This window comes from Trachypithecus francoisi, unplaced genomic scaffold (assembly GCF_009764315.1).
Source record: "Trachypithecus francoisi isolate TF-2019V2 unplaced genomic scaffold, Tfra_2.0 Lachesis_group0, whole genome shotgun sequence".
NCBI lineage: Eukaryota > Metazoa > Chordata > Mammalia > Primates > Cercopithecidae > Trachypithecus > Trachypithecus francoisi.
In genome coordinates, this window is record NW_022681453.1 from 135,157,527 (window position 1) to 135,172,621 (window position 15,095).

Genomic DNA, 15,095 nt, shown 5'->3' on the forward strand with positions numbered 1-15,095 from the left:
GCCAAGTACATGTTGAATTTCATCTTCAGCCTAACTCTACTTACCTTTCGGGGAGTGAGTAAGGGGTGAGAGGGGAAAATTCAGAAAGTGTTGTTTGAGGCCCACAGAAACTCTAAAGGTGAAGAACAGGAGAAATGTAGTTAATCATGCCCTGGAAATCTGGCCTGCAGAAAGAAAAGGAATTTATCTCTGAGAAGGCCTTCAGAAAGAAAATGAGTAGGCTCTGGAGATGTTCATCTCTCTTCATGGCAGCCATAAAAAGGTATCAGATGATGTTGAGGGGTGAAGGCGCTTTCTCTGATCCCTGAATTGGTTACTGAGGTCCACAGAAGAAGAAAGGACCCCATCATTTGAGGCCAGGAACTCCCGTAAGGCAAATCAAGACTTTATGGAATCAGCTCTGTTACTGCAAGACATCCCCTCAAACTCCCATCTCAGTCTGTATGAGAAGCGTGCAAGAATTCTTGCTATTTTCTTGATATTTTCAAATAGCAGAATACATGATAAACTTGTAAGTCCACAGATGAGTCCGTAAGCTGCTGCCATGTGGAGCGTGCACCAGACTGAGGTCTTCGGTGCCAGCCAGAAAGACTGGCTCTGTTGCATTTCAGCAGAATCAGAATAGATTCGAAGGCTCTCCAGTGGAAGTGCTCAGAATTACACTGGAAGACTGGAGAACCAGACCGAAAATCAGAGGGATCCGGAAACCTGAGGGCTATAGGCTGTGTCCAGGTGCAGGAAGTCTGGCATGGTGTCCTGGACACTGGATACAGCTGTCCCTAGCTTCTCTTCACCCTGTGCTCTGTCTGGAGTCAGGCAGAAACCTTTCTACTTCCTGGAGTTGCTGAGAAGGTTCAGTGATACCAGCATGAAGCTCCTAGAAGAAAGGCTGGTGCACAGCTGCTGCTTAGGGTGGCACAGCACCTCTGCAGACCTGCCCACATGTGACTTGCCCCTTCACACCACTCCCTAATACTCCCCACCAAAGATGCAAGCCTCGTATCTCAACCAGAGAGGCATCTTTCAATATGGCAAGCAAGATTACTCCAAAAAAATGCCACTTACCATTCCTTTGGTGTACTGCTTCTAGAGGCAAAGTTTACCGCTTTTACTGTCATGAAGTGGACTGTGACTTGTTATTTATCATTTATGTGACCAATTATAGTTACAATCATGTTCCATATGACAATATAATCTTTCCCCCTTGAACCTCACATTATGCTGAGATGTAGGATGAAGAGGAGGGTTGTTGAAGGTTCAACACCACCCCAACCTATGCCATCAGTAGTGGGTGGTGGGCAGTTCTTTCTCCTCACCCACCTCCCCACATGTGAGAATTAAGCTCTGACCATCAAGAATTGAGAAAACTCTCGGTATAGTTTGCCAGACACATGAGTCATATTTTCTAATGGTCATCATTTGCTTATTTGTTTGATGAATATTTATTGAGGGCTTGCTAAGAGCCAGGCACTGTGCTAGGCACTGGAGACTCGATAGGTAACAAAAGAGACATGATCCCTGGCCTGCCCTCCCGGAGTTGGCCAAGGAGGCAGCAGTCAGCAAGGATGCAAACAAGGATTCTATTTCCAGTTGAGGTTAGTCCCCAGGGAGTAGCCTGCTTTAGATTGGGGGTCGAGGAATGTTTCTCCCAGGAAGCTGAGACTGGCAGATGAGAAGGAATTCACTTGCCAAGCGTGAGGAAGAGTATCCCAGTTGGGGAGGAGAGTTGTATGGAGTCCCAAAAGGCTTGGCCTCTTCAAGGCACGGAAAGACCAGGTAGCAGGAAGCTGGTGAGCAGTGAAGAGAACCATGGTGGACCTAGGCAGGGTCCACCCCCGGTAACACCACTGGGCCGTTACAAAGGAAAGCCATTGAAAGCTTCTGTTTGGAGCAGGGAATGGCATGATCCAATGTATGTTCTTTAAAAATGATAGGCCATTGTGTGGATGGTGGGTTGTAGGGGCAAGGGTGGAAATAAGGAGCTGGTTAGAAGGCCGTGACTATCACCTGGCAAGAGGTCAGGGTGGCAGAGGAGATAGAGCAAGTGGACAGTATGTCTATTTCATTGAAGGTGCAGTGACCGGTGCCAGTCACATGTAAGGAGTGCTTATCCTGGAGGACTGGGAGGGATCCAGTGTCATCTCGATGCAAAGCCTCTTGCACGGCACATCCACAGGGGCACTCTGTTGATAGTGGCTGTCATTGCATAAAGAGATGGCCAAGGAGATGAACCACATGAAAAATGAGCCTTTTTCTCCCCACATCCTCAAGTCCTGGTTAGTTTACTCTAAATCAAAGTTTCCAGTCATCATCATGATTATCATCATCATCATTATTTTTAGGCAACAGAACCCATTTCTAAATTGAAACGTGCTTTGGTTGACTCAGGGGTTAGGTTCCTGGAACTCCCTCCTGGTGGCTTCCATACCTGCTTTCTGGAGCCCTGGGCTCTAAAGAAGCCGCTGCTATGGAAAGTTGTATTTTCAGAAGGTTACCCAGTTCATCAGAGGCTTTCACTAGACACTAGTTCTACCCCCAATAACTATGAAAAAAATGAAATTTTTACCCTCAAGACTTCCACAGCCCCAAACAGGTCAACACACATATAGACACACGTGCACACACACTCACACCCCTGCAGCACTGTATGCATATGTGCCCAGAGTATCTGTACTGAAGAGGTCAAGACAGGCTTCACAGAAGAAGTGACCCCTGAACAAGTATTGAAGGAATTTCCCACATGGACAAGGAGGATCAGGCATTCAAGATGAAGTCAGATGGTATCTTGGGCTGGCTTCTCAAGAAGCAGACCCTGAAATGAGGGCATCATGTAAGTAGTTTATTTGGAGAGGTGCTCCTAATGAGACTGGAAATAAATGGGACAGGATAGGAAAGAGGAGAGGGGAAGCAAGAGTGAGATGTCAGGGACCATCTTAGCCTCATCCTGATCCTGACCTCGGAGCTGGTCCTACCTGGAAGCAGGGGAGCTGGGCTCTCACACTCCTATATCTGCCAGTCATTGGTTGGGGCTGCTCCAGAGGTAGTAACCCCAAGGCACTTTACCCTCTAAAAGTAAGGCAGGCCTCTAGAAGTGAAGGCATGAAAAACCTGGGGGCTGTGCAGGCCGAAGCAAGAGAGGGGACCCAAGAGGATCTGGGCAGAGAACTGAATCTTGGCCACAGATGGAAATGTTCTCCACTCGCAGCCTGCGTGCTCTGCTCAGTGTGTGTGTCTGTGTCCCCTTAAGATGAAAGACCTCATTGTGTGAGGTGTGCTCAAATCTGCCCAGTTCCTATGAAGTGCTGGGCATGTGCTATCATTACCTCCTGTGAGTCTGACATTGCCCCTGTGAACTAGGCACTACGACTTCCATTTTCTGTTGACGAAATGGAGGCTCTGGGAGTGAAGAAGCCTGCCAGATGTCCCACAGCCGGTCAGTGAAAGAGCCAGTTCTGGCCACAGCTCTGCCTGTTGGCAAGCCCTGAGTCTCCCTTGACTCTTTGCCTCTCTGGCTTGTGCTGTCCCGTAGCCCAGAGCCCACACACAAAGCAGGTGGGAGGAATCGCATTCCTGGGTGGTAGACAGCTGATCTTCTGTTTTAGGAGTGACCCTTGGCTCTAAGGGCCTCAGGAGCACATCATGCTCAGACTATTTGGTGGTCAGTTGGCTTTGGAACTCTTCCCATTGTGTCCTGATCCTTAACCAGATGCACAGATGTGCAGTCAAGGGGTGAATGAAGGCTCCCCAGGATTCTCCATCGCTTCAGGTAAATGAGCTCCATCTCCTCTCTCTCTAAAGAGCAATGTGAGGATTATGGGGAGTAGTAGATCGGAAACCTCTCAGCATGGTGCCTGGAGCATAGTAAGTACTCTACAAATGTGATCTGTTACCAATAACAGAAATTAGCAGAGCCCAGCTCATTCCTCTGCAAATTCTGACAGAGCAAGGGATTTCGGAAACGTGACACCTGGCAGGCACAGGGCATGTTTGATATCTGTGTTCATCACAGCACAGACTTACAGTGCCAGTCTTGCCAAATGCACAGTTTATTTTTTGTTCATTTATGTCATCTCTGTAAGTCTCCCTGTGCCTCTGAACTGGCTTGCTTTCTTGGCTGAGTTCTGAGAGCCATCTGAGGCATGGTTCTGCTGAAAACATTTCTTCCAGCCCCAACCACCCTGTCTCCCTCCTCCCTCCCCCACACCTCCACTGGCTATTAGATGGAATCAGAAGCAGGTGGAAATGTCATCTCACTGTCACAGATGTTCTTCTCTTTCCACTTCTTATTTTATATAAATTCCTTCCTTCTGTTGAGACAAGTGTGTGATGTTGACAGCAGAGAGCATCTTGGCCTTGTCATTGACTTTTAGCTGGCCTAGGTCTGGAGTTGAACCTCCTCTTGGATAATATTGACTGAGCTGTCTCCCATCTCTGGAAGCCCTCCATCCAGCAGAAGCCTGGGCAAGATGTACAGCCATTGTGGTCATTTTCTCAGGCCTTGTGGAGACATGGGCATTGCCAGCTGTTACAGTAGGCATATTTGCATTGATCAGAACATGAGAGTTTCCAGAAACACAGAATTGAATCAAATAGTGTGATTTAGGTTCACCCACTGCCTCAGACTGGAAGCTGGCTTCTGGCCACTCCTTGACACCAGCTTGCCAACCTCAGGTGCATTAAACTATACAGCAGCAGGCAGGGTGCCAGTGTCTGGACCTGCCTCGAAGGCCTGTTTGTCCTCCTCAGAGGCCCCCTTGAGACAGATCCTCATACTCCTCATTTTCATCTGTTTTGTTGGTCAGCATCCAGTGTGTGAGCCCTCCAGCCAGGGTCCGCACCAGGCCATCAGCCATCCCTTCACTGGCCAGAGCTCCTGCCTCCCCCAGCTCAGCATGCTACGACCCTCACAGCCACTCCCCCAAAACCAGCAGACTTCTCCTCAGTCAGTCTTCTCCTTTCACACCACCTTCTCTCTTATTGAAACCATGGATTTGTCCTGGTGAAACCATTTCCCCTGCAGCCCTCTCATGGGGCTGCTTTTTCCTTGTACTCCCACATGCAGTTATCTCTTCTGATCTAGATTCATTTTGCAGTGTACCTGCTCAAAACCCTCCAGTGGCTTCCCATTCCTCTTAAGGTAAAGCATGGAGATCTTACTGCGGCCTCCAGCTCCTGTCTGTCCAAGCACATCATGAACATCTTCCTGTGGCTTCTTGTTCATCCTGTTGGCTCCAGTCCACTGGCCGATGGCAGTGTCTCACCCTTGCCAAGTTCACTCATGCCAAAGGGGGGTTGCACATCATGTTCCCTCTCCTTGGAATGATCTTCCCTCCCTTGTTTAGCTGGTTAACTTCTGCTTGTCCTTTCACCTTCAGCTCAAATGGCTCCTCAGGGAACTCTGTTCAGTCCCATGCCTCTATCATGAGGATCTTTTATCATCATGAACTTCTCCTTTGTAGCACTTCCACAGTTATAATGGTGCATTTATTTGTCTAATTGGTTAGTAGTCTCTACAAGCTGGAAGTACTGTGAGGGCAGACTGCCTGTTTTATTCATCAATGAATTTCCACAATGTCTAGCACATAGAAGATACTACAGACACATCTGTTGGATGGATGGATGGATGGATGGATGGATGGATGGATGGATGGACGGACGGACTGACAGAGTAGATGGACAGATTGACAGGTGGTGGATGGGCAGATGGATGGATGGATGGATGGATGGCCAGGACTCCCCCAAAGGATATAACATATAACATTTGCAAGTATATTTTTGAAGGAGAGGGAAAATAATCACACTCAGAGACTCCAGCTTCAAATCCTACCATCTCTTTTGTTGCAGACTAAGTCGTGTTCATACTTCATCTGATTTTATAGCAGAAATGATGTTGAATGTATTAATTTATATATTCATGAATCATATAATGAATCAATGCCTTGGTTCAGGTAACAGGAATGCATGCATTCACGTCTTTATTGTATACAAATTCACAGTTTACTGGAGTCCATAGACAGGAAGATTCATCATTACCTTGGAGAGTGAGAAGGACCTAGAACTGGGACTATGAAGTATCCAGCTGTGGTTTTAAAACTCTGTTTTGTTGGAGCCATGGGTTCCCTTGAGTTGGTTTAGGGGCTGCTGAGACCAGGTTAGGGAGGAACAGGGCTTAGAAAGAGGGGCTGGGCCAGGTGCAGTGGCTCACACCTGTAATCCCAGAACTTTGGGAGGCTGAGGCACACAGATAACTTCAGCCCAGAAGTTCGAGACCAACCTAGGCAACATGGCAAAATCCTATCTCTACAAAAAAAATAATAATAAAAATTAGTTGGGTGTGGTGGTGTGTGCCTGTAGTCCCAGCTACTTGGGAGGCTGAGGTGGGAGAATCACTTGAGCCCAGAAGGTTGAGGCTATAGTAAGCCAAGATTGTGCCACTTCACTCCAGTCTAAGCAACAGAGTGAGACCCTGTCTCCAAAAAATAAAAACAAACGGGGGCTGAGTAAGCTGGGTTCTAGCTGCCTACCTAAGAAGCTCCACTTATATGCATTGGGATGCTACAGTAGGTTGAAAATTACTATGTTTCCAAAAGCTCAGAGAATGATTAATTCCCCTGAAGATGGGGAGCAAGGCAGACTTCTTGGGAAAGGAGATATTGGAGCAGAGACTGTCCTTTAAAAAAATAAAATGGTTTTACTTGCCTTTAAAATGCTCAATTTAAAAAATAGTAAAAAGTAGAAAAGAGAAATAATATTCATAATATCAAAACACATCTATTTACTTTAAAGAATTCCTACTATATTTCTGCAAAGCTGAAGTCTTCTATGTTTTAGATAATCTTCTCATTTTTTATTTTTTTATTTTTTTTTGAAACAGTCTCACTGTGTCGCTCAGGCTGGAGTGCAGTGGCACAATCTCAGCTCACTGCAGCCTTCACCTCCTAGATTCAAGTGATTCTCTGCCTCAGCCTCCCAAGAAGCTGGGATTACGGGCATGCACCACCACACATGGCTAATTTTTGTATATTTTGTAGAGATGGGGGGGTTTCACCATGTTGCCCAGGTTGGCTTGAACTCCTGGCCTCAAGTGATCCACCCTCCTTGGCCTCCCAAAGTGCTGGAATTACAGGTGTGATCCACCACACCCAACCTATTTATTTTATTTTATTTGTTTAGTTTAGTTTAGTTTAGACCAGGTCTTGCTCTGTCACCCAGGCTGGAGTGCAAGTGGCACACTTACGACTCTCTGCAGCCTCGATATCCCATGCTCAAATGATCTTCCTGCCTCAGCCTCCCAAGTAGCTGGGATGACAGGTGCACGCCACCATGGTCAGCTAATTTCTGTGTTTTTGTAGAGACAGGGTCTCACTATGTTACCTAGGCTCATCTTGAACTCCTAGGCTCAAGCAACCCTCCCACCCTGGCCTCCCAGAGTGCTGGGATTATAGGCATGAGCCAGCATCTTCTTATTTTTTAAATTAACATAATAAACATCATTTTCCCACATTATTACTATGTTTTCAAAAGTCTCTAAAATTTGGCAATCAGGTAAAAAAATGATTACGTATCCTTTCAGTGTCATACTAGAGCATCCCCTCACCCCTTTCTACTCAAAGTGTGGTCCACGAACCAGCAGCATCAGCATCATAGGGGAGATTATTTGAAATCTAGGCTCTCAGACCCCACTCTAGACTCTAATTCAGAATCTACATTTTAACAGAGTTCCTCCTGTGATTCTTACACACAATAAAATTTGAGAAGCACTGGTCTGCAGGCCTGCCTAACCCTCCAGGGCCCAAATTCTGTGAAGTTACATATTAACTTATAGGAGGCTGATAATTTATAAATGACTCTTGCCAGTAAAGACAAAAATGATTTCTGTTTGACTGAAAATATCCCAAAGGTTAGAGTTTACTGCCTTGTAGGATATTAGCCAGTTTTGTACTTGATTTAGTAATCTGATTTCAGTAATTTTTTTCCTGTGACTACACATTTTTTTCTGGTCTTTTTAAAACTAGCTTTGCCACCCTGCTGACTTCCTCAATAACAAATTAAATAAATCTTTGCCATGTATTCACTATATATTTGTATGAGAATCATGTTTTTAAGTTTTTGAAAATTATGCTTTGACAGCCAGCTTTACTGTCATCATTTTTAATAGTTCTGTGATATTCTATTTTGTGATTGACCATAGTTTATTTATCTATTGCCCTGATGTTAGACACTTAGGATATTGCTAATTCAGCACCAATATAAATAATTCTGCAGTGAACATCTTTGAGCATAAAACTTTTTCCATATTTTGTATTTCTTTCCTTTGAGTAAAGTTTTCAAGTACAGAATTAATGGATCAAAGGGTATGAACATTTTTATTTTAATTTTTTATTTTTTTAAGACAGAGTCTTGCTCTTTCACTCAGGCTGGAGTGCAGTGGCACCATCTTGACTCACTGCAACCTCCACCTCCTGGATTCACGCGATTCTCCTGCCTCGGCCTCCCAAGTAGCTAGGACTACAGACGTATGCCATCACCCCTGGCTGATTTTTGTATTTTTAGTGGAGACGAGGTTTCACCATGTTGGCCAGGCTGGTCAAGTATGAACATTTTTAGATGAGCAATAATGAGCTTGTCAGATGGACAAGGATGGAAGGGCATTCCAGGAGGCAAGAGCAGCCTGCAGAGAGGCTGGGGACCACCAGCCTCACAGAGGAGAGGCCTCTACCTGACTAGAATGTAAATATATGTGTCCTGGGAGCAGCTGGAAAGGCAGGAAGGAGACCAGAGTATGAAGGCCCTGGTGTCCTGAATTAGATGCTCAGCCTGAAGGAAAATCATGGACACTGTAAACCAAAAAGTGACGTGATGAGACCTGTGCCTTAGAAAAACAACTCTAGGCCGGGCGCGGTGGCTCAAGCCTGTAATCCCAGCACTTTGGGAGGCCGAGACGGGCGGATCACGAGGTCAGGAGATCGAGACCATCCTGGCTAATACGGTGAAACCCCGTTTCTACTAAAAAATACAAAAAACTAGCCGGGCGACGAGGCGGGCGCCTGTAGTCCCAGCTACTCGGGAGGCTGAGACAGGAGAATGGCGTGAACCCGGGAGGCGGAGCTTGCAGTGAGCTGAGAGCCGGCCACTGCACTCCAGCCTGGGCGGCAGAGCAAGACTCCGTCTCAAAAAAAAAAAAAAAAAAAAGGAAAACAACTCTAACAGCAAGGAGGCCTTTCCGAGCCTCCTGTAATAGTGCTGGTGAGAGAAGACGAGATGTGAGCCAGGAAGTACCTGGGATGGAAACAAGAGGATGGAGAGAAAAGTTGTTTAGAAAGGTGTAGAGGCTTAACCAGGATCATCTGGCTCATTGGTGGTGACGACGGGACCTGATCATCAGTGCTTCTTGCCTCTCCATGTCGTCCATGTTGCTGTTCCTTCCTTGGAGTTTTATTTTTTAATCTAAGATATGACTTCCTAGAGCTGCAGGACGCTCAGCTCATCACTCACAGATGAGTTTGAGAGTTGTGATGTGAGAGAACAGGCCCTGCCAAAGCATGGAGCATGCATCCAAGGGGATGGACAGCATCCCTTAAAATAATAAGAGATGAAGCCCACATTCCGGGGAAGTGACAGGGCATTCTTGTGGAACTTGCCAGACTAAACTGTAGCTGCTACTTTAACCCCTGTGTCCACAAAACCAGACCTCCAACGTGGCTTTGCTGGTATGCAGACATCAGTGTCCCTAAGAAGTCATCTGGGTTAGCACAGGGTGCTGGGCTTTACAGCTAACCCCACTGAGCTCAGTGTTTCAGTCTGATTCATAGTCAACAATAAGGTTTAGCAAACTTTTCTCACACCCAGGTGCTTTCACAGAACTGCCACATTTCCCTATCAGACCCCCATTTCAGAGAGGAAGAGAAAGTTGATTGCCTACGGTTGCACCGGGACCAGATTAAAGCCAGCACTCCTCCCTCTGCATCTTTCCTAACAGTTCCTCACAGTTCATCTGTACAAGACACCATGAGAGATTCTGAATGCAGGAGGTGATTTGATCCACAGCTTTTTAGGGCCAGGAACCCAAAGACATGAATCTGTCTGCCTTTAAAGATAAGAGCTGCTCATTTGAACTACATAGAAAATAGTGGATTTAGGATGACAGACTTCAGAGCTCACTCTGTCCCACACCTCCTACCCATAAATATTCTTTCCTGAGAATTGCCTACTGTCTGAAAATTGCTCTTTTTAAAAGCCCCAAGCTGGAAACAACCTCCATGTGCTCATCAATAATAACATGAATAAATAGTGGCATGTCCACACAGAGGAATACTATACAGCAGTGAGAGTGGACATGCCACAGCCTGGAGCAATTTCCCAAATATAACAGTGAGAGAAAGAAACCAGATACATGCCTGTAATCCCAGCACTTTGGGAGGCTGAAGCAGGTGGATCATCTGAGGCCAGGAGTTCGAGACCAGCCAGGCTAACATGGTGAAACCCTGTCTCTATGAAAAATACAAAAATCAGCCAAGTGTGGTGGCAGGCACCTGTAATCCCAGCTACTTGGGAGGCTGAGACAGGAGAATTGCTTGAACCCAGGAGGCAGAGGTTGCAGTGAGTCGAGATTGCGCCACTGCACTCCAGCCTGAGCACTGGAGCAAGACTCTGTCTCGAAAAAAAAAAGAGAAAAGAAAAGAAACTAGGTACTGTAGTTCATACAGTGTCATTCCATTTATAGCAAGGTCCCAAAAAAGCAAGTGATGCTAATCCAAGCTGTTAGACATCCTTGGTGGGGGTGGGGACTGGAAGGAAGGGGGAAGGTAGCTTCTAGGGAGCTGGTCACCTTCTGTTTCTTGATCTGGGTGCTGGTTACACACATGCATTTAGCATTTGGTATGTGAAAATTCAGCGAGCTGTACACTTAGGATACCTATACTTTTCTCTATGTATATTCAACTTCAGTAAGTAATTTTTAAAAAGTAAAAAGAGCTGGGAGTGGTGGCTCATGCCAGAACTTTGGGAGGCTGAGGCACAAGAATCGCTTGAACCCAGGATGCAGAGGTTGCAGTGAGCTGAGATTGTGCCACTGCACTCCAACCTGAGTGACAGAGGGAAACTCTGTCTCAAAAAATAAAATAAAAACTAAAAAGTAGCCAGCCATGCACAACCTCAAAAAACTCCCTACAAGCAATGACAGTGATGCTAACAGGAACACTCCATTTGTCAAGGGCAGGCTCTGTGACAGATGCTATGCTGGGGGCTCTGTGTGCATTATCCCTTTTCAATCTCTGGCAAGGTACTGTTCTGCTCCTATCTTGCAGATGAGAAAATGGAGGCAGCCTGTGTGTCCATTTGCCCCATCCCCCTGGCGCACACACACTCTCTCCTACCCCAGCTGTGGGAATGGAGGCAGTGAGGTAGAGGTGGTCTCATTTTCTTTCCTTATCACCAGGGAAGAGCCAGTTAGTAATTCATTCAGTTGACAGGTAGCCTATAAAGAAGGCCACTGTCAATCAGGCACTCTGGTGTGGTGATGACAAGCTCAGATTTGGGGGTTTGGGGTTGGCTAAGAGCTGGGTTCAAATCGTGACTGTGCATTTGAACTACACAGTCTAGAGCAAATATCCTTTTTGGACCTCCATGTCCCCCTCTGTAAAATGGGTGTTGAAGACCTCATAGGGCTGTTGTATGACTTAGACAAGAGATTGCAAAAAAAAGCACAGAACTGACACAGACAGTATTCAATAAATTTAGAGAGGGGTGGGAGCCAGGCCCTAAAATGGTTAAATAAGCAGTGCTAGGCATTATCACATCAGTATTGTGCCCAGTCATTCTGCAAAACCAAACTCCACTGTGACCAGTGGGGCTAAAGCAGAGCCGAAGGGGACAATCAGAGGTGAGCACTGATACATGTTTAACAATCAGTTCTCTGGCAGGAGGGTAGGGGTGCCCTGATTTGTTTGCCAAATACTCCCACCATAGCCCATTTCAAACTGCCATTGCAATGTCACTAGGTACAGAGTTAGGAAGAGATGCACAGTTGCCTCTCATGAGCTAATATGAGCCAGCTCCAGCACACCACTGAGTTTCAGGAAAAGTTGGGAAAGCTTGCCTCATTGGGACATAGGCTCCAATTGCTATGGCTCCCATGGGAAACCACGGTACAGCCTCTTGAATGAGTTTCTCCAATGTGCTAGGCCCTACCATGAGACCCAAGACAGACTGTGTCCTACCCCTTGTGGGGTCCACAGTCTACTGGGGAAACTAGCATTAATCAACTAATTCCTGTAAGTGACACATTGAGCTGAACACTTGGAAAGAAGAGCTGCCTTACATGCAGAGCACTCGCGTGTTTTTTGTTTCAAAGCTGAAACAAAAGGTACATTGTTGTTATCTGTTCTGAATCAAGGATATAGTGTGTCCTCTAAGTTTTTCAGAACACTTTTGTTCACTTCATGATATTTAAATCAGGGTTGTTGTCATTACCACCCTTTCAAGACCTAGGGCTTGGATTTCAAGTGCCTTTTCAGATGCCAGTGAAAAATCCATCCGTTTACAACCAGAAAAACGTTCAGCGGAGCTTATGTATTTATTTATTAGTAACAGTGGTCTGGATACTTCTCTGTAGTTCTCTCCAAATGTCAAGCCCAGGCTGGGCTCCATCATGCTCTGTGCACTTCTGTTTAGGAAACATTTTCAGCCGGTGCGGTGGCTCACGCCTGTAATCCCAAAACTTTGGGAGGCTGAGGTGGGTGGATCACCTGAGGTCAAGAGTTCGAGACCAGCCTAGCCAACATGGTGAAACCCTGTCTCTACTAAAAATACAAAACATTAGCGAGGCACCTGTAATCCCAGCTACTTGGGAGGCTGAGGCAGGGGAATCGCTTGAACCCGGGAGGCAGAGGTTGCAGTGAGTCGAGATTGCGCCATTGCATTCCAGCCTGGGTGACAGAGCAAGACTCTGCCTCAAAAAAAAAAAGGAAATGTTTTCACTGTTGCGTTGCCTCCTAGGTGGTCTTCGAGGCCCTGCACAATCTGGAGCCCCGTGGCTATGTCGTGGGCTGGATCATCGCCATCAGTTTGTTGGTGGGAATCCTCATCTTCCTGCTGCTGGCTGTGTTGCTCTGGAAGGTGAGTCTGGCGATTGTCCCCACCCATGGATGCCCAGCTCTCCTGCCTTTCCAGGGAGGAAGGAGTATCCTGTTAGAGCTTCCTTCATGGCACTGGTACAGCGAAGGACATTGACGCTTCAGGCAGAGAGTAGAATCTTGGCTCCCCTTGAGGCCATTCACAACTAAGGATTTGGAGCACTTCAGAGGGAGGGCAAAAGTCTCAGTACTATCTTCTCTTACTGTCCCTTAGAGTCCTAACATAGGATGGTGAGAACCTAACTCCAAAACAGAAGCCTGGGGAGCAACTGCCAGGAGAGGGAGATTTACCATTTGCTTGAAGAAAGATCAGAAGGCAATTCTTCCTTCTTTTCCTCTAAGGAATAAGAGGAAGATTTCTGACCAGAAAACTTGAGTAACTGAGATGGGTTACAATCCAGAGTAGCTTCATCATAACTTCTCCCAACCTCATGGTGGTTCATCTGGAGGTGGCCCAGGGTGCAGACCTGTCCTGCCTCAAGCATCACTCTCTCAAGGAGAAAGGGGTGTCCTCATCCTCATGTCTAGGATGATTTGTTTGCCTCACACTCTACTTTCAGAGACCCGGAGTCCTTTTCCTTCAGAGCCTCTCTATTCATCAGTAATGGTATCAGAGGCTTTAGCTGATGAAGGTCTGTCTCTTCCTTGTTTCCACTATGTCCTCAGCTCCAAAACAGCACCAGGGACTATAACTGCAACTTCCTGACACCAAAGTCCATACTTCTCTAGAATTCCAAGTTTCAGATGTAGGTGAAAACAGCCTCTTAGAGTGTTATAGATGGATATTTTAAAATAAAACAACTAATTTATTTGGGATTACAAAAAATATATATATTTATTGACCAAACATGATAACATATCAATTACCAAAAAAACCCTTAAAACACCAGGAGTTCACATCCCAGAAATAACCATGATGAGCATAGCCTTGTCTCATTTTGACCTTTTTCTCCGCACATATAGATATAGGCCAGGCATTCTCATAGCATAAACTTATTTTTGAATAGTGTATTAGTTAAATTTCACAGTAATATACTCAACATATTTTCAGGTGAAGTACTTCTAAATTTAAAAGCAATGGGTTCCATTTTTTTAAAGTGTGGGGTCTTGTTCTGTCACCCAGGCTAGAAGACAGTGGCACAGTCATAGCTCACTGCAGCCTCTAACTCCTGGGCTCAAGCCATTTTCCTGCTCAGCTCCCCAAGTAGCTGGGACTACAGGCATGCACCAAGCCTGGCTCATTTTTTTATTTTTTGTAAACATAGGGTCTCACTATGTTTCTCATACTGGTCCTGAACTCCTGGCCTCCAGCTATCCTCCTACCTCAGCCTCCCAAAGCTGGGATTACAGGCGTGAACCAACACACCTGGCCTGGATTTGATTTATTAATCTGGGAAAAACATATTCCTATTTTTCCCTGAAGACAGTACTGCGGACATCTTTCCATATTGTTCAAAGCACGTTTCCAGCACATCTTAAAGCTGTAGAGTGTCTGCAGTCTACTCATCCAGTCCCCTGATACTGGAATTTAGGTTGCTCCTGGTTTCACACTTCTTTTAACAGCACCATATTAAATATCCTTGGAGCCAAATATTTGCACAACTCTTTCATTATGTCGTTAGGATGAAAGCCTAGAAATAGAATCACCATCAAAAGGAATGCGTATTTTAAGCCTTTTTAAAATTTTATTTATTAATTTATTTTGAGATGGAGTTTTACTCTCGTCGCCCACGCTGGAGTGCAGTGGAGTGATCTCAGCTCACTGCAACCTCCGCCTCCCGGGTTCAAGCGAGTCTCCTGCCTCAGCCTCCTGAATAGCTGGGATTACAGGTGCCTGTCACCACGCCCAGCTTTTTTTTTTTTTTTTTTTTTTTTTGTATTTTCAGCAGAGATGGGATTTTGCCATGTTGGCCAGGCTGGTCTTGAACTCATGACCTCAGGTGATCCTCCTGCCTCAGCCTC

The 15,095-nt window shown here is 45.9% G+C and overlaps 1 protein-coding gene across 2 annotated transcripts in view; it reads left to right on the forward strand.

Moving 5' to 3' along the window:
- The window catches only part of ITGA9 (integrin subunit alpha 9), a 422,798-nt gene that overhangs the window by 389,299 nt on the left and 18,404 nt on the right, over positions 1-15,095 (forward strand). For both annotated transcript variants that reach the window (XM_033212028.1, XM_033212027.1), the window contains exon 27: positions 12,997-13,116. In XM_033212028.1, the coding sequence (XP_033067919.1) occupies positions 12,997-13,116 (120 nt within the window). The remainder of the gene's footprint in view (positions 1-12,996; positions 13,117-15,095) is intronic.